This window comes from Trachypithecus francoisi, unplaced genomic scaffold (genome assembly GCF_009764315.1).
Source record: "Trachypithecus francoisi isolate TF-2019V2 unplaced genomic scaffold, Tfra_2.0 Lachesis_group1, whole genome shotgun sequence".
In the NCBI taxonomy this organism is placed as follows: domain Eukaryota; kingdom Metazoa; phylum Chordata; class Mammalia; order Primates; family Cercopithecidae; genus Trachypithecus; species Trachypithecus francoisi.
In genome coordinates, this window is record NW_022681454.1 from 150,560,256 (window position 1) to 150,584,956 (window position 24,701).

General features: G+C 40.2%; 1 protein-coding gene across 1 annotated transcript in view; it reads right to left on the reverse strand.

The window, feature by feature from the left end:
- RNF175 (ring finger protein 175) overlaps positions 1-24,701 on the reverse strand; it is a 50,033-nt gene continuing 25,332 nt past the window's right edge. Inside the window, exons 4-9 of the mRNA XM_033215530.1 lie at positions 17,947-18,101; positions 13,183-13,290; positions 9,997-10,117; positions 5,327-5,460; positions 2,279-2,380; positions 1-325 (exon numbers count right to left, since the gene is read on the reverse strand). Of these exons, the coding sequence (XP_033071421.1) occupies positions 205-325; positions 2,279-2,380; positions 5,327-5,460; positions 9,997-10,117; positions 13,183-13,290; positions 17,947-18,101 (741 nt within the window). The 3' untranslated portion in view covers positions 1-204. The remainder of the gene's footprint in view (positions 326-2,278; positions 2,381-5,326; positions 5,461-9,996; positions 10,118-13,182; positions 13,291-17,946; positions 18,102-24,701) is intronic.

Here is a 24,701-nt window from a genome sequence, read left to right on the forward strand (position 1 = left end):
GGAAATATGAAAAAACATGCTTTATTTGTTTATTCCATTGTTCAGCTTCTCTTTAAATTCTTTCCACATAGACAAATTACTTGACAACAAAGTTTACTTAGTTTTCTAAACATTTGGGATATTCTCTAAAATTAAAAAAATTAATATTCAGTGTAGGACCAAGGATTTCAACCATGCAATATATTGCTTCTGGGGTCTGCTGTACTATTCCAGCCCTAGTGAATAGTTAATGCCTTGAACTATTCCTATCACCACAGGTTGCCAGGCCACCAAATAACGAAGCCAATCCAGGATTTGTCCATAGAGAAAATGTGTGCGCTCCCAGCTAAATCTCTGTTAAGGAGGTTGTTCTGTATACAGCCAAGTAGCAGAAATATTCATAAATATTCATAAATGTCATTTGCAAATATAATAATGTAATGAATGGGTATTTCCTTTCTTGTTAATTCAATGTGCTCAATTAAAAGCCCCTTATATGAGTTTTATAGCATTATCGTTATCATTGTTACTTACACCACACCCAATTTCTGAAAATAAATGGAAGCTCTTTACAATAAAATCCCAAACTAGAAAACAAGAATCAAAGGCAAGGGTATATGCTAAAAGAAGGAAGAAGAAGGGAATGACTGTATTGGAAAACCAAGGATAGTGGAAGCTGCTCTAAATGAGCAAAAACAGCGCTGGGCTTTCCCGTAGTCATACACCAGAATGAACCCACTGTATATTACAAAGAGTAACACTGGTTCATCAGATAAGAAAGACCTTTTTCTGCTGTCTTTGATAAACTGTGCTAGGGAGCTTAATGAATGCATAGTGTCCCTGACAACAATTTTACAAACAAAATGACAGCTTTTTCACATGTAGTTTTTTCTTACATTGAGTTTCAATAAAAGAGTAGTACATGCTTTGTTCAAGTTTACTTTCTCAAGACTACATAAATGAATTGCCCTTTGTTAAAGTATCATTTGAGGTGACATTTATGATCATATTATCAATTTTATAACAAAGATTTATGCACTGAAGTTTTATAAGTTAATAACCAAAAACTGTTCTGGATTTGGTATCCTCATTTTAGAAGAGGAATTCCGGGACAGTGGATGAACAGGAAGGTGGAAGGATCATCACACACCTTTAGCCTTGAGTTGTGCTTGAGTGGCACTTTCTCACCGAGGAAGGCCAGGTCTGTGGATGGAGTGGGCACTGCAGAGGGAGGTCTCTTGCAATGGTATGGGCCTTGAGACCCAAAGATCCACTGATGCTGCCTCCTTCTCTGATGCCCTCCTTGAATCCTTCCCTGATCTGCAGTGCCCAGAGATGAGGGCATTGCTGCCAGTAGCCACTGTTAAACCATATGTGTAGGGTTGGTAAGGAACAGGGGAGCAGAAAGCAAGGAAAGTGATTCCTTTAGCATAGTAAAATTTAGCTGACTGTTACTTAGAAAGTACAGAAAGACTGTCTCTTAGAGAAGAGATAGTACTTGGCAGGTTGATGCCAACCTCTCAGGGCTCTTCTACTTAAGGGAGGATATGTTTTAATTCCATTCCCACCCCGCTTCCTGAACAAGATATACTATGGTCTTGAGATAGTGAGGTTGAAGACTAAGTCTTTCTAGTTAGCGCCAGGTGGGGGTCATTACCTTCCTGCGACCTTAATGTGACTTGACTTTATTCTGTTGCACATTTCTGATGTCTATACAAATCTCAGCTGCTGCCAGAAGCTGACCAACTCTGTAGATCTTTATTTCTTTTCAATATTGTTATCACTAGTGTTTGGCCTCAGAAGAGATGATGCGTGGCATGGAATTTAAAAAGCCAAAATCCAGATGGGGAAATAACTACTCATTTCTGGGAATAATAAAATTTGGTACACCCTAACATATTTAAAAAATAGTTTTCTGTACTCTAGTTCACATTTCAGCTTTTAAAATTTCAATTCCAATTTTGCTATTTATGCGCCTATCCACCCACCCATCCAATTCACCCATTTATTCATCCATCAAATGTGATGCAATGTCTCATCACATTTCCACGACAGCCCTTAATGTGGAAAATACAGAACATAAAGAGTGGAATGTTTTCTGGCATTTAATTTTCTAACCAGAATAGTAATATAGGCACAGAGGAGAAAAGAGACCATAAATCATTTTGAAATAGATGGTTAGGGAAAACAGAAAATTTTCTGCTGGAACTATACAAAAATACTGAAAGTTTTCATTGAAGAATATATCCCCAGAAACATTCAAGATAATCTCTTATAACCTTTTTGTTTTAAAGGATATGGATTACTGATCATCCTCTTCAAATCAACCTTCTCTTTGCAGTAAGGGCAAGTCTGCTTTTTCCCAACGATACACCAACCTCGGATGCAGAATTCATGAAAGCTGAAGCATCTTGTTAGGGAGGCTTCTAGATATGAAAAGGCAATGTCTGGTTCATGATGGTATGAAATGGTCCCATCTTCGGGGTCCAGTGGTGGAGTCAAGACTTGATGAGGCACATCACTTTTTTCGGGAGGTTCTTTAAGGGACCTGACAATGACAGTGAGCTTGGAGTCACAGCTGCATTCGCTTTATGACCCTGAGGAATTTACTTAGCTTCTTGGCCTTCTTGCCTCACTTGATTCTGGGAAGAATTAGATTAGATAAAGAATGTGAGTCATTTTTTTTTCCCTTTACGGTGATGTCTTCCATAAGTGTATTGTTATATTTCCCCACCTGTTATTGTGCATTTCTCATGCATTTACTGAAGCATTTCTCCATTCTATTTTTTGTGCATTATTCATTAGCTTCATGTAATCAGACTTGTCTTAGACAGTTAGACAAGTTAAAAGTATTTGTGGTCATAAAGTTACAAATATTTCTATTAACTTCATAATTTTTTTCTTGACTTTTAAAAGTACTAATAAGGAGCCAATTATTTTTAATAGAATATATACCTACTAAACTTAACTTCTCAAACTCTAGGCATTTACAGATCCATTTGTATACATCTCCTGGTCCAGAAAGTCTGACCCTTTGTCCCCAAACTTGAGAGTGACCCCAAGTGTTCTCACAGCACCAGGGACTTACTCTAGTGTGGCACGACTTTTGGTACTTACATGTTTCTCCTAGACCATGTGTTACCTGTAGGACTATGTCTCATTCATTTCAGTGTCCTCAGCACCTTAAGCCATGCCTAAGAAATATTTACTGAATGAACATTTCAATGACTCCTTCAAAACTGATTATTTTCGGAAATATATATTTCCATGTTCCCTGATACTATGGATTTGGGCAAAATGAACTATAATGAAATCCATCCTATTGATTTGTTTATTTCTACAATCGCTGCTCCCAATGTGACTTTCTGGGCCAAGATCACATGATCTGACTGGCCTACTACACACCCAGATGAACAGCAACGATGTAGAAGTTCCCTTCCTAACAAATGGAGGAGCTTGGAGGTGTAGCAAGTCAAGGCCATGTATATAACTCCTCAGTATTAAATTTCAGTGTAACCAGGAGTTTCCATTATTTTGTTCTTGGGATTGGGGTCATTTTTGCAATATGCTTTAAAATAAAGTGGTGTATTATAACAAAGATTTTGAACCAAAACTCAAACAGCCTTTCATTCAAAAGGGCTGGAATACAGCTCCATCTTCCACAGAGGTACAGAATTCAGGAGCCATTGAGCCAGCACTGAAATGTCCACATTCTCTCTAATGTTCTTTTTCATTTTCAAAATCTCAATGCTGAAAAACCTCCACACTGGCAGAACTGCTGCAGAGCAAGACTCAGATAACCCATCCTTGTTAATATGACTCATATTTGCCCATTTCTCACTAATATGACTCATGCTAAAATGGGCCATAAATAATACTCCCTGAAAAGGAAATTTAAAGGTGACTACATTTTAGATTATATATGACCACATGTACAACAATCCCTAAGGGCTTTTAAAGGTGGAGAGAGAAAATATTTCCATTTGCAAATGGCAGAAGGGGCTCTGTTCCAACATTTGAAAAATAAATCATATTTAAAACTAGGGCCAGACTTGGAAAATTGCTACAAAGAATGAGTTTTTTGGGAAAGGTATCACCCTGAAAAAAACACTACAGAAATCCACAAAGGGGTATCTTTGTGTTTCTTCCCTTAAGATTTTAAGTCTTATGTGTTGGAGTAAAGGCTCCTATTACTTTTGAGATGCATTTGGTCCAGGTTTTACTCTCAGGATTGAATAAGTGGAAACTGTCCAGATTAAACAGAATTGAATCATAGGTACCGGACACCGAGGTATGAGTGACTAAATTAAGTGGGATTTAGGCAAAAGACAGATGGTTTAACCATCTCATAATGCCAGAGCTTTGAACTAACTGGGTACATAGTGAGGACATTATTAAATTGATACTGTAGTATAAAATAAAGATAAATGATGCGCTTTTTTGTATTTAGGAAGAATTAAAATACTGGTGATTGGCCAACCTAAGCCTAACTTTGGTATCCACAGCAAAAGTGGTATCCATACATGTTCAGGCAACACAGGTTGATTTGTTCAGGGGTCTCGATGCCAGCATTTTTCAGCACATTGAGGTTTTCCTTAATGGTTACTGGAGTCCCCATAGAATGCTGGTTTCCAAGCCCAGGCCATCTGGTTCCTATCATATGAAGATCCCTCAGCCAATGGATAGCTATTTGGGATAGAACCCACTGGTAAAGGAGCCCAATGGTCCAAGAACAAATGTCCAAATTTTGGTCCCTGCTTTTGTAATTCAAGGTGTCTTGCTGCCTGTGGCTGTATCTTCTTCTAAAGACTGAAGCTGAGAAGAAGGCTTGGTTTCCTCCCTTGGCTGTTCCCAAGACTACTGTTGCCACAGGTAGGTTCCTAGGATTATTTCTAGGCAAAGCACTCTTTGTATTTCTTGGTCTGCTAAGATGCAGACCTGGGGCTCCACTTGGATAGTCTTAAGATCCCCCCTGCACCTGATATTTCACTCTTTTTCTCACCTCCAAACCCCTCCTTTCCCTGATCTTTCTTGGCTATCTGCTTGCTTATGACTTCAACCAATTTCCCCTGCTAGCACCCTGCTCAGATACTGCCTTCCTGTCTATGTGGCATTAAGAGTCCTCTTTAAAAAGGAAATTACTGGAGGAGGAAGAGGTTCACCTTAATTGGCAGTTCATTATTCAGCAGGGACAAACAGACCCAAAAAGAAAGACCGGGCTGGAGGATAAAGGATTGGGGTTTGGGCATGGAAGGTAAGCAAGATGGAAGAGATGGGGACAGGAGGAAGAGAAGGAGGAAAGAAGGAGGCTTGATGAAGGCCAAACGATTTCCTTTGAAAAGGATACACATGATTACAGGAAAGCTGGTAGGTGTTCTCAATGAGCCCTTCTTCATCAAGCTCCACAATGATCTTCTGCCCACAGACTGCACAGATATTGTCTGATAAGCTCCTTGTAGGCAACCCGCTGACACTGTAGAACTATCGGAGGAAATGGACAGAGCATAGTCGGAAAGGAGAGCACATGCCATTCTCTGAATGCAGGAAGCCACTGCCAGGCACTGGGACAGGCAGCCCTTGGCACATAGAATCTCCCCTGTGGCCAGGCATGGTCGCCCATGCCTGTAATCCCAGCACTTTGGGAGGCTGAGGCAGGTAGATCACAAGGTCAGGAGTTCGAGACCAGCCTGGCCAACATGGTGAAACCCTGTCTCTACTAAAAATACAAAAAAATTAGCCAGGTGCGGTGGTGGGCGCCTGTAATCCCAGCTACTGGGGAGGCTGAGTCAGGAGAATTGGTTGAACCCGGGAGGCGGAGGTTGCAGTAAGCCGAGATTGCACCACTGCACTCTAGCCTGGGTGGCAGAGCAAGACTCAGTCTCAAAAAAAAAAAAGAATCTCCACTGCTTCTAAGATGGTTTAGAATGTGAAACACCGTTTCCTGTAAGAAGAATGCTACAGAGGGGTTAAGGTTTCCAGGCAAAAACCTATTGAATTCCAAATGGACCCAAAGCACATGGCCAATTATAACCTCTCATCTAACCTCCACATTGAGGAATCCTTTCACAGGAATCGTTTTTATCCAGGGCTGGAGTTAAGAGGAAGCTTCAGAGGAAGCCTTTGAGTTTAATCCATAGATTGGCCCTTCCCTTTATTGTCCTGGAGATTCTGACTCAGATCTCTGGAGTAAACCTAGGCATCTCTCTGTCATTTAAATCCCCATGTTTTTATTGGGTGCACGCTGAGTAATCACCATTGGAAGGCGATGCATTTAGAACTTCACCTTGGGATATCTGCATCTTCCCGTACCGTGGATAAGGAGTGGTTCTCAACATTGGCAGCATATTAGAATCCCTAAGAAGCTTTTTTTTTTTTTCAAAGAAAATTATTTTATAATAGTTTTAGATTTAAAGAAAAGACACAAAAACAGTACAGAGATTGGCTATATACCACATACCTAGTTTCCCTATATTATTATTAGATTGATTTTAAGGAATTGGCCCACACATTTGTGGGCAAGTCAGAAATTTGCAGGCAGGTTGGCAGGCCAGCAGGTTGGAAACTCTGGCAAGACTGATGTTGCAGTCTTGAGGCAGAATTCCTTTTTCTCTAGGAAGCCTCAGTTTTTGCTTTTAAGGCCTTTGACTGATTGGCTGAGGTCTATGTAGAATATTAAGGGTAATCTTCACATAAAGTCAATTGATTACAGATATTAATCATATCTGCAAAATATCTTTGCATCAACATCTAGACTAGTGATTTTACCAAACAAATGGGTATCATAGCGTAGGCAAATTGACTGTAAAATTTAATCATCACAACCTCTTTAAGGGAGGAGAATTTATAGAAATTATGTGGAATTCTTCTGCACAGATTTGACTATTCTCTTCCACTTATTTATTTATTCAGTCATTTATTGATATCATGTGGACTCATGGGTATTTATTTTATACTTTGGGTTATAATCCAGTACGACTACTATTACTATTTTGTTGCTCCAATTCCAGCTTTGGCCATTGGGAGCTCTTTCCGTCGGCCCCTGTGTCTCTTTGATATATCCCCAATCACTGTGGAGTTCTTTTGTTTTGTTTTTAGCATTTTCTTGCTTTTGGCCACTATGAGACGCTCCAGGCTTATAGTGTATTCTTCGCTCAGACCTATAATCAGCCATTTCTTCAAAGAGCCCCAGTTCCTTTTATTGTAGAATGATGTTAGAAAACAAGATCTGGACACTATGTATGTTCATTGTTGCTGGGGTGTCATTGCCCCTAGGACCTCTTAGCTGACAGAGCAAGGAATTCATCTGTACATACTAACACACACACACACACACACACACACACACACACACAGATACACACACACATCTGTAAATATTTCTATATGTATCCATGTATATCTATATTAAGCTAAACAATTACAATTACAGAATACATGTGTGGTGGTATCAAAATTGTTAACCCATAGCCTTGTCAGCAACAACTTTATCAACTAGAGTATAGTGCTTATGACACAGTTTCTTTTGTTTTTAGTCTTATGATCTCCATTCATTTCAAAGTTACTTAGGTCAGCACCTTTTTTCCCACCCCTTTCAATGAGGTTATTTCACACATTTTTAATATGGTTAGATTCTTTTGGCATGATCTGAATTCTATCCTTGGATTCTCTGACTTCCTAAATTATTTTTTAAATTTTCATAAATTTAAGGTTCACACTTTCTATGGATTTTGACAAACGTATAGTTGTTATGTATCCACCATTATCGTATCACACGGAAGAGTTTCACCACTCTAAATTTCCTGTGCTTCACCTATTCAACCATGCTCCTTCCCTAAAGCCTTGGCAACCACGGATCTGTTCAGCAACTCTATAGTTGCGCCTTTTCTAAAATGTCATATAGGATGCAGTCATACAGGATGCAGTCACACAGGACGGAGCCTTTTCAGACCGGCTTCTCTCACTCAGCAACATGCATTTAAGATTCACCCCATGGTTTGGATAGCTTAATAGCTCATTCCTTTTCCTAAGGACTTTTTTTTTTTTTGGAAGCAGATGTACTGGTTCCACTCCCAGAGATTCTGACTTACTTGCTCTGGTGTGGGGCTTAGGCACTAATATGGGAATGGAGATTGTATCTCCTTATCTCAGTCACAAGAACATGCGCAAGTGTCTGTGGACACACAAGCGCGCGCGTGCGCGCGCGCGCACACACACACACACACACACACACAATCCCTCATTAATCCAAGTCACTGGTGGCTGTACCCATGGCTTGAGGCAGTGGTTTTTGTAGATTTGGTAGCTGGAATAAACAGGATGACAGATGTTAAGAACTGGTCGGGTTGGATCAGGTGAGAAGTTTCCCAAAAGCTGGTGCTTACAGACTTGGTTGTCTTGCCAGGTAAAGTCTCTTCTTCCTGGTCCACTTGAGAACAGCCACATATAATTCTAATCTTCCTTTTCTGTCCATAAACACAAGAGGCTTTGGGAATTTTCCAAGGAGTATAACTTCTGTTTTTTGTTGGAGAAACTGGGAATAAAAATGCTCCTTCCTGTACTCACATTAAACCTTATAAGAAAGGCAGTTGTATTGTTCCAGCATTTCACCACAGAATTTGGGTTGCAGACTTTAGGAAAAGAGTAAGATAGAGCCTATAGTGGAGGGGAAGGACAAATGCCGTGGGGAGGAAGTCAAAGTCATAGCCACTTAGGTCCTGCTCCAGAAATGGAGGGAACACTCCAAAAGTTCACCCTTTTCTTACTACTTACACTTTTTTTCTTTTTTTAAAAAAATTTAATTTAATTTAAAGTTCTAGGATACATGTGCAGGTTTGTTGCATAGGCAAATGTGTGCCATGGTGGTTTGCTGCACCTATCAACCCATCAGCTAGGTATTAAGACCCACATGCCTTAGCTGTTTTTCCTGATGCTCTCCCTCCCGCTCCCCTGACAGGCCTCAGTGTGTGTTGTTCCCCTCCCTGTGTCCATCTGTTCTCATTGTTCAGCTCCCATGTACACGTGAGAACAGGCAGTGTTCGGTTTTCTGGTCCTGTGTTAGTTTTCTGAGGATAATGGCTTCTAGCTCCATCCGTGTCCTTGCAAAGGGCATGATCACATTCCTTTTTATGGCTGCATAGTATTCCATGGTGTATATGTACCACACTTTCTTTATCCAGTCTATCATTGATGGGCATTTGGGTTGTTTCTATGTCTTTGCTTTACACTCATTTTCTACTTCACATCTGGCTGTGTACCAGGAGACACACATAGAGGACAGAGATGTGGAATTCTTGAAACTACTAAGTCATCCGTAGAGCTCTTAGTTTGTAAGTTTTTAGGAGATATGCATGAGTCAGACACAGATAAATGCCCTTGATACATCTGAATCAGGAATACATCTAACTAGAAAGTATGTCCATTCTGAATTTTAATCTTAAAAGAGTTCAAAAAAAGAAAAGAAAAACAACTGTTAGGGATTAAAAAATTCTAGGTAATAGTATAGAGTCAGAATACATCTAGCACACTTTTTATATCTTGTACTTCTATGCTATATAATGTAACTGGTATTTATAAGTATTACCCAGAGGCACTGTTGATTCTGAACTGTTTTATGCAGCATCAAATATAGTTTTTATTTGCGTTAGACAGTGTTTCAGACAAAACTAAAAGGTTTTAGTTATTGTTAGTGTTTTACTAATCCTTAAATGTTGGCAATTGGAGTGTGCTAGATACAATAACACAAATAATTTGCATATTTTATTTTAAAAGATGCCTTATTCCACAAGTATCCTATATACATAAGACATGTATTTTCCAATTAATTAACAGAGACAATGTTTTGACGCAAGGAGAATTCAGGGAACAACTGGGCTAAGTGAACCAAAATAGTTCCGAAGGAAACGATAATCAGTATATGGAGAAAGACTTATTTATTTCTGAAAATGGATGCAGACATGTAAGATGAGACCATTTCTCCATGTGTCATAAATGGTTTCAGAAAATGAAAGCAACACTTACCCCTATAGTGGAAGCCATGTAGTCTGAGCAGATCTCGGCAAAGTCTCTCCCCATTACTCCATAGTAGAGGCCGTAGAACAAAGACACAATGCCAAAATCCATGGAATCTCTAGCTTTGATTCTGTTGAAAACAACAGTATAAGGAAATAAGAATGTGGCATATTTCAAAACAGCTGGAGTTTGGAAAATATTTCCTGTTGACAGTATCTAAGAGAACCTTGTGAGTATTTTTTTTTTTCATTTTTTTGTTTGATTTGTCTCTTTTTAAATGAAATAATTTAAAATTCTCTAAATTTCCCTCAAATTGTAGCACTCAGTGCCAACTGGACAAAGGAATTCTTGAGACAGCCTTCGAGTGCTTCTTAGGACTGCAGTGCCTAGACAAGCTGACTCTGACCAGTGGTTTCAGGCTCAGCTACAGGTAGGCCTCAGCAGCTTGTAACCGTTTCCATCTCCAGGCCACACCCCAGGTAACTCCAATGGGTAGATAACATTAAAAACCACTAGAGCAATAGTTCTCAGCCCTAAACATAGATGAGAATCACCCGGGAAAATTTAAAAGCGCATTGACACATGGGCCCACCACCAAGGACTGGAGTTTAGTTGATCTGCGTTGGGGTCTGGACAGCAGTATTTTTGAAGCACTTGTCAGTGATTGATTCTTTAATACAGCAAGGATTGAGTATGTCTGCTGTATAACTTAGATTTTTGTAAAATACTTTCCAATGATCTTTCCTAACAAGTGCTTGAGATAGATATTATCACCCCCACTTTGCATGTGAAAACATGAAGACTTAGAAAACATTATCTGCCTCACACAACAATTGGTACATCACAAAACCACAAATCAAGCTCATATCTTGAAGCCCTTGATTACCATGCCAGAGTTGCTATGTATTAACTGAAAGAAACTTTTTGCAAGTTAAATCATATTTCAATTGTACCAGGATTCTTTGTGATCATCCCCCCACCCAGTTTTTTTTTCTTAAGGGAAAGATCTCTTTTAAAAGTGAATAATTTGCCCTAAATTTATTTATGAATCTAAATAATTGCACATTTGCTTTGCTCTATCTATAAAACAATCTCAAATACCAGCAGTGAGCCTTGGTGGTTCTGATTGATTCAGGGAAGGGAGGAAAGTGTAGACAAGAGTTGGGTCGTCTGTCTCTAAAACCTATTTCTGTTTTCTGTTCATTGCAAGAAGAAATGGTGAAGGCAGACAGCTTTGTAGATTTAGAAGGTACAGATTTTTGGGTGATATGAACTGAGGCTTCCAACACATGTGGTAGCTTCATCCTTTCAGGATTTGTCTGGGTATATCTGAGAATTAGGACAGCGAGGGAAATGAAGAGTATCTTCCCTCCATGTCCAGGGAAATATGTATTTATAATTTTATTGATAAAAAGTACAGTAACACACTTGTGGCCCTAGGAAAAAAGCTTAATACAATGATAATCATCAAGTAGTGAAAACAAAATAGTTACTTTTCTGAAGGGTTAAGTTTTTGGTATGCCTTACTGTAGGAAAATTCATGAATGAGGATCTTGAAATCTTATGAGGTAACAGTCTTGGAACAGCTATCATTCCTAGTGATTTCAAAAAAATTCTTATGAGTATTTTTATGTTCACTAAAATAAACCAGTATAGAGAGTATGTTAAAAAAGATATTACAGTGTCTTTCTATATCCTAGCCTAGCAATAATAGATCTGTACAATTACTTTCTACCCCTTTCCTGCTAGAAAATGTTAGATGCTCCCACCCTGAAAGTTTTATGAAATGCTTATAAAATCAGATTGCTACACTGCCCTAGGAAGGGCCCTCTCACCCAGGGCTGACTCTCCCTCCAACTGCCTTCCCTATTTTCTGAGTAAAGGGTTGATGATCTCTCCTTTTCAATTTCTGTTATGGTCTCAGAAGTTTAGAGTAATTTTGATGTGAGAGCTATTCTGGGGGATTTGTATTTGAGCTGCTTTCCATAGGTATGCTTTGCATACCATAGTGTGGTATGTCTTCAATTCCCTTTCCAGGACACAGGCTAGTTACTCAGCCTCAGTTGTACCCCTGAGAATGCCATCCACAGCATGTCTCAGCAACCACCTTAAGTGGGAGCACAGCTCTTAGTCAAATATGTGGTTATCCCAACTTCCTTTATCTCTCCCTAGACTTTCTTGCTCCTTTATACCTTTACTTCTCTTTCAATTTCTTTTTTAAAACTCCCCATCTATTAAACAATAGATATTGACATGTTTTTTATCCTTCAAATCTTTTTTATTTGTTTATTTGGTTTCCCAGCTTATATTTTTTTGCAATTAAAATTATTTTTGAGACGAGGTCTGGCCATGTTGCCCAGGCTGGTCTTGAACTCCTGGCCTCAAGCAATCCTCCCACCTCTGCCTCCCAAGTAGCTGGGATTACAGGCATGAGCCACGGCGCCCAGCTTCTTGCAATTTCTAAGCATTCACTTTCCTCCTTTTCCAAGTATCCCCAACACAAGGCATTTCATGACTATCAGAAACCAAATTCAAGAGAGCAGTACTGTCCAATGGAAATACAGTCACAAATATAATTTTAAATTTTCTGGTAGGTGCATTTAATATGTCAAACAACAACAACAACAACAACAAAAAAGGTGAAATTAATCTCACTGATACATTTAAATTCTATCATTTCAAAATGTAATTGATATAAAAATGTTTTTAAAGTAAGTCTTTGAAATTCAGTATGTATTTTACACTTAGAGTACATCTTATTTCATATTTTAGGTGTTCATTAGTCACATGAGCTAGTGGCTACTATATTGGACAACATAATTCTAGAGGTTTTAGATAAGAAGATATATATAAAAGGAGATCTAGGTACTTGAGAATTTTGTAGAAGAGAAATTAGTTTAGTAAGAATTACTCTAGCACAATTGTAGGTCCACTGTTAATAATAATCTTTTAAATTTGCAGACTAAATATAAATTCTCCTTAAAGCTCCTAATTTTAAAAAATTATTTTGTAGGGTGCTTCTTTCTTCCCTTTCTATTGGTTTTCCCCAGACAAGACTATGTGTGGATATGTACTATAAAACATGTGTGCATGGAAAATTGTAGGGCCAGATGCTTCCGGATTAAGAGAACATGACCAGGTGAGTGTGCCAAGCAAGTGCTTGGAGATATTAATGTTTTAATTGGAGATACTTACTTGAAAAACAGATTGAATCCACACATTGTAAACATGATCGCCAAGTAACCCACAACACCAAATGCATAGCTGAGTTTGTAGATGAAAAGAAACCATTTGTAGACCAACCTGTGGAGTGAAAAATGGGGAGAAACATAGAATGTGGTAATATTAGAAAATATTTTGTCTTTTTCAAAGACTTATAAATCAGTTTTTAGTTTCTAAAATTATATTTATAACACACAGAACAGATATGTATAGCAATAAGCATTATATGAATAGAACTATCATGCTTATGTGTTTCTGTGTATATGCATATGTGAATTCTTTTTAAATTTGTCTACATCCCTCAGATGTTTCACTTAAAAATAGCCTTCAGGAATGGTTACTCTTCCTGGGACCCTGCCTCCCCACACCACCCCCTTCTCATTTGGTCCTAGGGTTAAGCTTGAGTGATTTCAGCAGGAGTGCCTTGGAGGTGAACAAAAAGTGGGATGAGAAGTCAAAGGGAAGTCCAGACCTTCTTCCCCAGGAGTTTTTCTTCCCTCTTGTTCCGTTGCCCCTTTTCCCCCAGCCCCAGTGCAGATATCACCAGTAGTGGGCCCAGTCCTTATCCCATTTCCCCTCCACCCAAAGAGCCCTCCCCTAGCCCAGGGGATGAAATGACGAGTGCCCCAGGCTACTTCCTTCTGCTGTGTGGAAGGGTCCTGTGTGTACCCCAGCACCCTCTGTGACCTTCTAAGGCCTTTCCTTGTTCCCAAAGGGTCTAAGTGGAGAAGGAAAAGGATGAGGATGGAGGGTGATTCGAGAGAATATAGAAGGAAGCCCTCCCCTCTGCTGGTTTCCTTCTTCGCTGGCAGTAAAGGCCCTTAGAAAAAAAGTACAAGGACCACGTGACAGCTTCATGTCTAGGAAGACGGAGGAAGAGGTTGGGAGCCCAGTTCCATTCTTGGAGGGCCACAGCAGAGGGGCTATGCCCATTGGTACAAGAGGTGGTGGATGGAAAAGCTGGGGGCTTATCTTTGTTGCTCAAAGAAAATGAAGAGGTGGCTGGAATGCTGCTTACAAGGGTGTGCAATGGCAGAAGGCCCTGTTTGCCTCACAACCCTGTCCCTGCACATCCTCTTGGAGTCTCTTTCCTGCCTTTCACCCCAAACTGCATTCAGAATCTCGTTCCAGAGATTTAGCCCCACCCTCTCACCCCCAAGCCCTGAGCCCTGTCTCTGACTCTCTCACCTTCCCCAGCTCACTCCCTGTTGGAGCCACTGTACCAAATGCTTAATATCTATGATATTATTAGCGTAAGGTTTCAATATGATTTTAATAGGTGCTCTGTTTCACTGAGTTCCAGTCAGAAGGGACCTTCTAAACATTATGGTTTAAATGGGTTATGGGCTAGCCCATGAAATGAGTTGTCATATACATCACTTCTATGGTGAAATGCCTTCTGCACTTCAAGCAACTGATATTCAAGGACAGTCTTTGCTGCCACCTCCTCCACCAGGTGTGATCCTGCCCCGGGGGGAGTAGGCAGGGGTGAGCTACGTGGGGGAGCGGGCAGCGGTGAGCTACATGGGGGAGCAGACAGGGGTGAGCTACGTGGGGGAGCGGGCAAGGGTGAGCTACATGGGAGCAGGCAGGGGTGAGCTACGTGGGGGAGCGGGCAGGGGTGAGCTACGTGGGGGAGCGGGCAGGGGTGAGCTACGTGGGGGAGTGGGCAGGGGTGAGCTATGTGGAGACAGAAACTTGTATGGGCTGCAGAAGTTTGCTGAAATTACTGTGAGGCTGTGTGGCCTCAAAAGGAAGCCAGAGAAGGCTTTTGGGGTCTTTCTGCCACAGTGACTCTTGAGCCATGGGTTCTTTTCATTTGTCAGTACTGAGCAGCTTAGATCATTGCTCAGGGCAGCCAGATCAAGGCAGAAGTTTATGTTGCTAAAAGTGGTGATGATGGAGAAACAGGCAAGCTCTGAGAAGGTCCCCTCTACTGGGCCCCCAACACCTGCCAATACCAGAATATGGTTCCTTGAACTCCACACACACTGGTGACCCATCTCCCTGCCTTAAGGGGCCCCTCTCAAACTTCTGCCAGCATTAGAGATGTTCTAGGACTAATAACCTTTAAACGGCAGGGTTTCTCTGTGCAAAGCGGTTTGCTGAGTTAATGAAGTCATAGCATGCTTTTGGGAGCAGGAGCTTTGCAGCCAAGTAGTTCTTTGGTCTGATCCAGGGCTTTGCTGCTTACTGCCCATGGGACTTTGGTCAATTTACTTGGCATTCCTTCCTATGATTGTCTAATTTATAACGTGAGGATGATAACACTAGCTCCTAAAGTTGTTGTGAAGATTGTGTGAGCTAACGTATTGATGTTTATTGACTTGGCACACTAAATGCTCAATATGTCATATCACTGTTATGGATGTGTTCAATTTTCCAAATCTCAAGCCCCCCTTCTCCTGCCATTTTCATACTTATTCGGGGAACCTATTTTCAGGAACAGTAGAATCCAGAACTTCCTTGCTACCCAGACTTACACTGTAAGGCAGATAAGCCAGATAGGAGATTGTGTAACTGCTTCAGAGCAGCCTCCAAAAGGAAAGCTTGGTCTTGGGTTGGATTTGATGTGATCAAGCCCAGCTCTTTGTGGCTAGTGTGTTTGTGTGTGCAGCTCTTTGTGGCTAGTGTGTGTGTGTGTGTGTTTTTGAGGTGGAGTCTTGCTCTGTTGCCCAGGCTGGAGTGCAATGGCATGATCCCGGCTCACTGCAGCCTCTGCCTCTGGGTTCAGGTGATTCTCCTGCCTCAGCCTCCTGAGTAGCTGGGATTACAAGCACCTGCCACCACACCTGGCTAATGTTTGTATTTTTAGTCGAGACAGGACTTCACCATGTTGGCCAGGCTGGTCTCAAACTCCTGACCTCAGGCGATCCACCCACCTCGGCCTCCCAAAGTGCTGGGATTACAGGCGTGAGCCACCGCGTGTGTGGCTTATTTCTGACTCTGAACTTCACTGCTTGCCAGACAAACCAACTGTAGTGAGAGGCAATTCACTTCCCCTTCTCTGGGCACCCTATCCTGAAACAAGAGCTTGATGTGCTCTCAAAGAGGAACAGTAGGCTTTGAACTGCTGGTGCTGGAGACCACTGCTCTCAGGTCTGCCTTCTACAGCAATACTGATTTCTTCACCCAGCTCCCCTCACCTGTAATGAAGTCCTCTCTTCCACATGGAAGATAGTTAAAATGTGATTCACCTGTAATACAATAAGTAAGCAAAGATCCAGGACAATTCTGGGGCCTATTGCCTCTTATGTACAGGAGCTCCATCCTGACTGCTTTTCTAGAAGAGGCCCTACTTCACCTTGCTCACTGATGTCTCTTCAAATGGCAGCTGAGTTTGCTTTGTAATGTCAGTGGAGCCTCTTGACTCTCAGACTATCCTTTAGGGCTTGGAGTTGTGCAGGCCGGAAGAAGCTGAGAGGACATGCTTTGGGCATGGGAAAGAGCGTGGACATACGCAAGCCATAAAGGGTAATAAGGCAGCATTTGGGTATTTCTTGTAATAAAGTTCCTCTGCATTGCATGAACTGAAGTGCACAAAAACACTGCCTTTAGGTAGGGTAATTCATTATACAGTGGATAGGCAAACCATTCTCACAGAAATGCAACATAGATTATATCCAGGGGATGAAAACAAGCACATTTTGATTCATCCCAAACTCAGAGCACTTTCACAAATCTTAAATAACTTAGAATATTTTCTAAGAAGGAGAAAGGTACCATACATTCACTTTACTGATTGATAAGCCAGACACTACAAGGGCTGTCCGAGACCCCAAATTGGCCAGTTTATAAGGTCTCCTACCAGCACCCCAGACCTCTTCCTTTTTAGTTTAGTGGAACTAAACTAAAATACTCATAACATGAATTCATGTATTTGGATTTCCATTTTTATCATTACATTTATTTATCTGATTTCTCATTGGTATTTTTCCTTCTCCTAACTTGAAGGAAAAGTTGACATACATGTTTCCTACTTTTTTAGAGGATGAAAACAAATGTCTAAATAATCATAAAAGTATTTCACTGGAGCTTATGATTTATTCTCCCAAAAGGTCAAATTTAGCATTGTTTTATTACTATTTTCCATTTTATACACTTTATCTCATTCCAGTTTTATCTTGATGAGGTTTTGGATTTTACCCACAGCACAGGGAGTGCAAAAGCCAGCCTGCGGGCACAGTATGTGAAGATAAGCACTTTGGAAAGATTTGTGAACAATACAATGGAGTTATACACATTTTTGGAGGCTGACAATGGTAATTAAAGTGACCATTGGAATATTAAAGCATCATTTGTTATTAGAGTAATAAGTTGTCTATGACTTATGATTTATTATATATTTTCAGGTTGAAACACAACTTTCAACTCTTGCTTTATTTTCAAATGTGTGACACAACATATAGTGGAATAAAGCAAAATGCTGAGGTAAAAATAAACTTGCAAATAATGCTCTAGAAATTTTAAACAATAGTTTCACTTCCCTTTCTTCTGCATTTCACTAGCTAATATCTGAAGTAATAAATTTTACATGCATATCTGAATTGCCATTAAATAATGAAGGCAAAGTAACAGCAGTGTAGCTAATTTCTCAAGAGTTTTGCTACCAAAGGTAAAAGACAAGTAAAAGAAATGTAACGCCCCCACTCCCCAACCCAGGAAAATGGCTATAAAATATGCTTTTTAATACTTAAAATAAAGGGGCTCCTGGGAAAGAATGTATGGAATACATACCGTGGTGTCCTTCCTGAGAGGGGTTTTCGGGTAGCTCTGAAGAGGATGTAACTGGTAATAACGGAGAACATCCCCCACATAGACAGAAACCGCCACCAGTATAGTTTTATCGTGAAATATAAGGGGACAATCCACATCTGCAACAAGGTCACGAGCTGTCATAGAAATGAACAGAAAGTCTCTTTCAATGACCAAGTGCCTGAATGGCATCTCCATTATTAAATGAGTCTGAAGCATCTCTGGGAGAACCACCTTAACCATCATGTCTGTACCATGCAACTGCTTCACCATCAAACTGTAAGCTTCCTTAGACAGGCCAGGCCATGGAAAGTATGGGCACAATTATCTGAAAATTCCAATGGGAAACAATCCAAAATCCCTGTCTTCTGTCACTTCCTTTCGTCTGACTATTTTAGATGAAAGGACCTTTGGGGCCTCCACAGAGATGTGATTTTGGACAAGGGAGCCTCACTTTAGTTGTATAATTGGAGGTACCGATGCTTGCACTGCTTCCCTGCACTGACTGAGGCGGGGTTCAAACAAGATCAGGAATGGAAAGCACTCTGAAAACCATACTGCACTACACAGAGCCCAGGGGCTTTGTTTCTGTCATGTGCTCATATGAAAGTGACAGCAATGTCAAAGGAGGAAGTGGAGGTCAGAGTTTCAGAGAAGCCCCTGGGATGTCTTCTGCCTGCAGTCCCTGGGCACTCTGCAAGGTTTCCTGTTCATTTGGTGCATAAACCCTTTGTGACCTATGCCACTGACCTGAGTCCAAGTAGCCTTCAGAGGGTCCTTTAATCTGGTCCCATTCCAATAGGTCAGGGAGCAGGGCAGAGTGAACTGTCTGTGGGTCACTGATGTGATATGGTTACCATAGCTACACTCCTACTTTTCAAACCAGGCCTAATACCAGCTAGTCAACCCTCTTGGGAAAAGCAGACAGCTTTAATCAATAGCAATATCCTTTGGTCTTTTATGTTTTCTCGCATTCAGACTAACCCCCTGTTATTTGCTCAGAATGAATAGAAGGGGAATGGCAAAGAGGTTTTTGTTTCAAGGGTGTACGTTAAGTTTTAGGGACAGCCTGCAGTGCTTTGTTGAGGATTCTGAGCCTGGGTCCCGGTTTAGTGGTAGAGTCTTATGATCAGTTAATGAAGTCTGCCGGCAATGTGGGAAGAGTGGTTAGAGCTTGCTTATCGCATATTCATCATCCTGAGTATTAAAAAGGCTGCTGCCATTTGTTTTCTTTACCTTCTCAATCTTTGCAATAGAAAAGGGAGGCTTAGAACAAAAGATCTATGGATATATTGTTGGATCCTTTAAATAGGTCTTGGTGATAATAGTCTAAGGTCAATAACCAAAGCTCTTGGACAGGACTTCAAGATAGAAATGAGAAAGGCAAGGCCACAGCCATTCTTCTTTCAGTGTCAGATAAGAAGACATTTCCCAGGCTCATCATTCTCCTTTGATTGCTCCATCCTCATAAATGATCTGAAGTCTTCTTAGAATTGCTCTGAATCTTCTTTCAGAGAACCCTAGAGTTGTTATCATAGATGTGCACTTGAACAAAAACATACACGGAGCAAGTCTGAGGTGAGTATCTGAGAAGTTCGGGAGCAAATCCTATAACTTACATTTTTTTTTTTTTTTAACTTCAAGGAATACTTTCAGGGGAAAAAACACTCTTTACTGTTGCCTCCATTTATCAGATAACTGCTTTAATTTTCCGTCCTACTTTGTGGGTGTGGAAAATGAATGAGTTAGCACCTTTATGAAACGGATATAAATACACGTACACAAATAGGAAAAACAAGCTTTACTTAAGGAAGTAGAAGAGTTTTTAAGAGGACCCAAAACCATATGCTAAGTAACCAAGACTCAAGATGTGCTTACTTAAGCATTCAGCAACTTTGACCCTCTGCTATTGACAGTAAAATTATGCAGCACCATGGCCAGATGTGGTGGCTCATGCCTGTAATCCCAGCACTTTGGGAGGCTGGGGTGGATGGATTTCTTGAGCTCAGGAGCTTGAGACCAGCCTGGGGAACATGGCCAAACCCTGTCTCTACAAAAATTAGCCAGGCATGGTGGTACATGCCTGTAGCCCCAGCTACTCAAGAGGCTAAGGTGGGAGGACCACCTGAGCCCCCGAGGTCGAGGCTGCAGTGAGTTGGGATCGTGCCACTGCACTGGGTGACAGAGTTAGACCCTGTCTTAAAAAAAAGTGTGTAGCACCTTAACAAAAATCTCATCAGCATATTGGTCATTTATTTTCTGTGGCTGATTTTGGAGATAGTTCTCTATCATAAATTATGCATTTGCTGACTTAAAAGTTCATCACTTCTGGTAGTAAAGAAGGAAATGGACATGAACTTCATCTTTCAAAGTCTGATCATCTGTTAATTGCATTTTTCATCTTTCTATTTTAAGAATTTGATTCATTTTTACAATTCCGCATAAAAATCCTGGAGTTTTTTAAAATAAAAACTTGAGTTGGTTCATTTTAATTCAGTGGAACTACTATGCTCTTATATTTGTACTTTAGATCTAAACCAAAATATAAGACTAATTAATTTCTTCTAATCCATGATAGTTTGGAGCTATAGCTGGACTATATTTTAATAAAACCAGTTCTCTTCCTATAGATCTATAAATACGAACAATTTCTAGAAGACGTCAAATTTCTCTTGATGCCTAGATTTAATTAATAGTGAATAACAATATTCAATGTACAGACATGTTACTTTTAAAAATAGACTTTGGAGATCAAAAAGGAAAAGAAAGCAAAATATCATTAGAATGTATTATGTATGCAAATATTTTATTTATTAACTATCTTTAAAATGTAACCCAGCACCATATTTTCTCAATATATGAAGGGAAAGTTCAGAAATTGCTCTGTGAATTCAATGATTGCATGGGTAGTCATTTTGAAATGAGAGACACATTTCATATCAATTTAAAAGATTCTTTAACAATTTCCAGAGTAGTTAAAACTTCCCATTTTAAATAGTAACTATAGTAACTGCCATATATGAAATGTAGGAATGCTGTCCCTCATAAATAAACACATGAAATACGTGAAATCGAGGCACATACATGCAAAGAAGGAAGCCTGGCATCTGGAACTCATTAATAATGCCACAGGGGTCACCATCTGAGCATGTGTGTATTGCACTACTGGCAACGGGTAGCTCATGCATCTGGATCACATCACTCACATTCTCCCCAACCACATATCATAGCAGGAGGAATTTCCTGATGAATCAGATGCTGCCCAAAAGTACCATTTTTTTTTGGGTTGCCGTGCACATAATGAATCTGAAAAGAATTACAGATCAAGCCAAAACAAAGATACCTTTCATTTGTCTAATTGTACAGAATGATGAATGGGCCGTGCAATATTAAAAGAAAGAAGGAAAGAGAAAGAAAGAAAGAAAAAAAGAGAGACAGAGGGAGGGAGGGAGGAAGAAAGGAAGGAAGGAAGGAAGAAAACAAGGAAAAAAAATAAATGAATTATGTGTGTTCATTTCCGTTGCACTGCAAATCCCAAACTATCTGCAATCATTTGTGTGTGGAGGGTGGTGGGATGGTGGAGGGAGGGCAGAGGTGTGCTCAGAGGTAAGCAGAAAATTATCATAAAAATAAACAGGAAACAATGCTGCTATCAGTAAAAGACAAGGAAGGAGAGTGTGAATATAAAGCAAGTAGGAAGAAAGTATGGGCTGGCACGTGGTGACTCATGCCTGTAATCTGAGGACTTTGGGAGGCCAAGAGGGGTGGATCAGTTGAGGCCAGAAGTTTGAGACCAGCCTGGGCAACATGGTGAAAGCCCATCTCTATCAAAAATACAAACAGTAGCTGGGTGAGGTGGCACATGCCTGGAATCCCAGCTACTTGGGTGGCTGAGGCGTGAGAGTTGTTTGAACCTGGGAAGCAGAGGTTGCAGTGTGCCGACATTGTGCCACTGCACTCCAGCCTGGGCAACAGAGCAAGACTCTGTCTCAAAAAAAAAGAAGAAGAAAGTATGGAAATGGAATGTTGGCATACAAAGATTCCTTAGATTTTCAGTTGGTTCACTTTTTTAATCTCCACATAAATCTAGATGGCTGATTTTGTTATTTAAACTTTTAAAGGAGATTCTGCAATGTTATGTACATATGTATTTAAGTATGTATGTATTTGTGTCTTGCCTCATTTTAAAAAGATTTGAGCAGACACAATGCTTTATTGGCCCAGTAATATTTTCTAGTATTTCACAGCTATTAATAGGCAGGAAGTTTGATTTAAATAGAGCAATGCTTCAATCTGGAAAATTATTTGCACTGTATTGAGGCAAGTTAATAGTGTGTCTGAAACCCAAGTTCTGGGGATGTAGTCATCAGGCCTTCTACTGATTTGTGGAGTAAGAGAAGGATTCTTTTTTGGCACTCTCCTGTCTACCTGCTGCAGATATGGAAAGTAACTGCACATAAAAGAAGGTGGAGAGGGTGATGTTGAATGAAATTTTATTTCCAGTTAAATGCTGTTCAAAGCATTTGGAAATGATTTAACTTTGAGGCTTTGCCTACATCTATAACATATCAAGATTACCAGCTGGAAAGGGAAAAATTCAAATACCCAGATGCTTGGACTATGCTGTGCTAAAAACGTGACTATTTGAAAACACCCAGGTATTTATAGTATCCCACATAAAATAAGAATTTTCTACCTTCTTTCCACTTTTGACATCACATAGGAGCAGTTAACATATTTCTATACTTTATTTTCTAAATAAACCATTTCTTTTGCTTTAGGTATTTATAATAAGCTGCTCTGATGTACACAGCTCCTACAGACCACAGAACATAATCTATCTACACAAATTTAAAGGACCACTTCAGAAGATGGGCATACTTGTTAAAAAGTTGTATCTGAAAATATTCTGAGCTTTTTGAATTAGTCCATGTCCTCTTTAAGTACATGATCTGAATTATGCATAAAAGAATGTGAAAATAATAATCCTTTATTGATTGATTGATTGATTGATTGATTGTTTGAGACAGAGTCTCGCTCTGTCGCCCAGGCTGGAGTGCAATGGCCGGATCTCAGCTCACTGCAAGCTCCGCCCCCCGGGTTTACACCATTCTCCTGCCTCAGCCTCCCAAGTAGCTGGGACTAAAGGTGCCCGCCACCTCGCCCGTCTAGTTTTTTGGTTTTTTTTTTTGTATTTTTTAGTAGAGACGGGGTTTCACCGTATTAGCCAGGATGGTCTCAATCTCCTGACCTCGTGATCTGCCCGTCTCGGCCTCCCAAAGTGCTGGGATTACAGGCTTGAGCCACCGCGCCCGGCCATCCTTTATAATAAATAATATCTTCAGGGTAAAAATAATATGCATAAATGACAATACATTAAGTGTACAAAGCTTTTACACATATTACTATAAGTGCACTTCCTACTTTTTTTTTCTAATTTCCATCCCTTGCTTTTCTGCAAACTCCCATTCCAACAGTAAGTAACCTGGCTGCTATTTACTTAATTGTTCAATTCCTGTATACATACACAGCAGTATGGTAACTGTTAACTTGTATTCCCATGGGGAACAATTTTATCAAGTGGAATACAGTGCTTTTGTGCAGTTCCTATTGCCTTCCTCTTACAGACTCTGTTCATTTCCAAAGTTACTTAGAGAGGGGATGATACCTTTTCCCTCTCTACCCTTCAGTGAGGTTGTTTTCCATATTTTTAAGGCAGTTAGATCCTCTTGCACAGTCTGCATTTCTCCCTGGAATCCCCCAACCTCCTAAATGATTCTTAAACATGTTCATATTTTAAAGTCCAGTTTTTGTGCCGTACAGGCTGGAGTGCAGTGGCGTGATCTCGGCTCACTGCAAGCTCTGCCTCCCAGGTTCACGCCATTCTCCTGCCTCAGCCTCCCGAGTAGCTGGGACTACAGGCACCCGCCACCACACCCGGCTAATTTTTTGTATTTTTTAGTAGAGACGGGGTTTCAACGTGTTAACCAGGATGGTCTGGATCTCCTGACCTCATGGTCCGCCTGTCTTGGCCTCCCAAAGTGCTGGGATTACAGGCTTGAGCCACTGCCCCGGCTTCATTCTCTTAACAGTATCTTTTCCATAGCAGTTTTTAATTTCAATAAAATCTACCTTATTTATATTTTCTCTATGACATTTGACAAATGCATAATATATTGTACAATATTTTATTGTACAACAAATATAATATTGTACAACAAAAATACAATATTACACGAACTAATTTTACTGCTCTAAAATTCCTGACCTATTTATTTTCCTCTCTTCCCCCCAAACCACTGATTGTTTTACTGTCTCTATAGTTTTGTGGTTTTCAGAATGTCATATAATTGGAACCATACAGTATGTAGCTTTTTCATACTGGTTTGTTTCACTATGACTTGTTTCACCAAAGTTCATCCATGTCTTTTCATGACATGATAGCTTATTTATTTTTATTATTGAATAGTATTCCATTGCATGAATGTACCACAGTTTATTTATCCAGCTTTTAAAGGATATCTTGGTTGCTACCAGTTTTGGGCGATTATGAATAAAGGTGCTGTAAATATTTGCATGCAGGTTTTTGTGTGAATGTAGGTTTTCAATTTAACTGGGTAAATATCCGGTAGAGCGATTATATAGTAAGCCTATGTTTAGCTGTGTGGGAGACTGCCAAACAGCCTTCAAAAATAGCTTTACCATTATTTGCATTCCCAACAAGGAGAGTTCCTGCT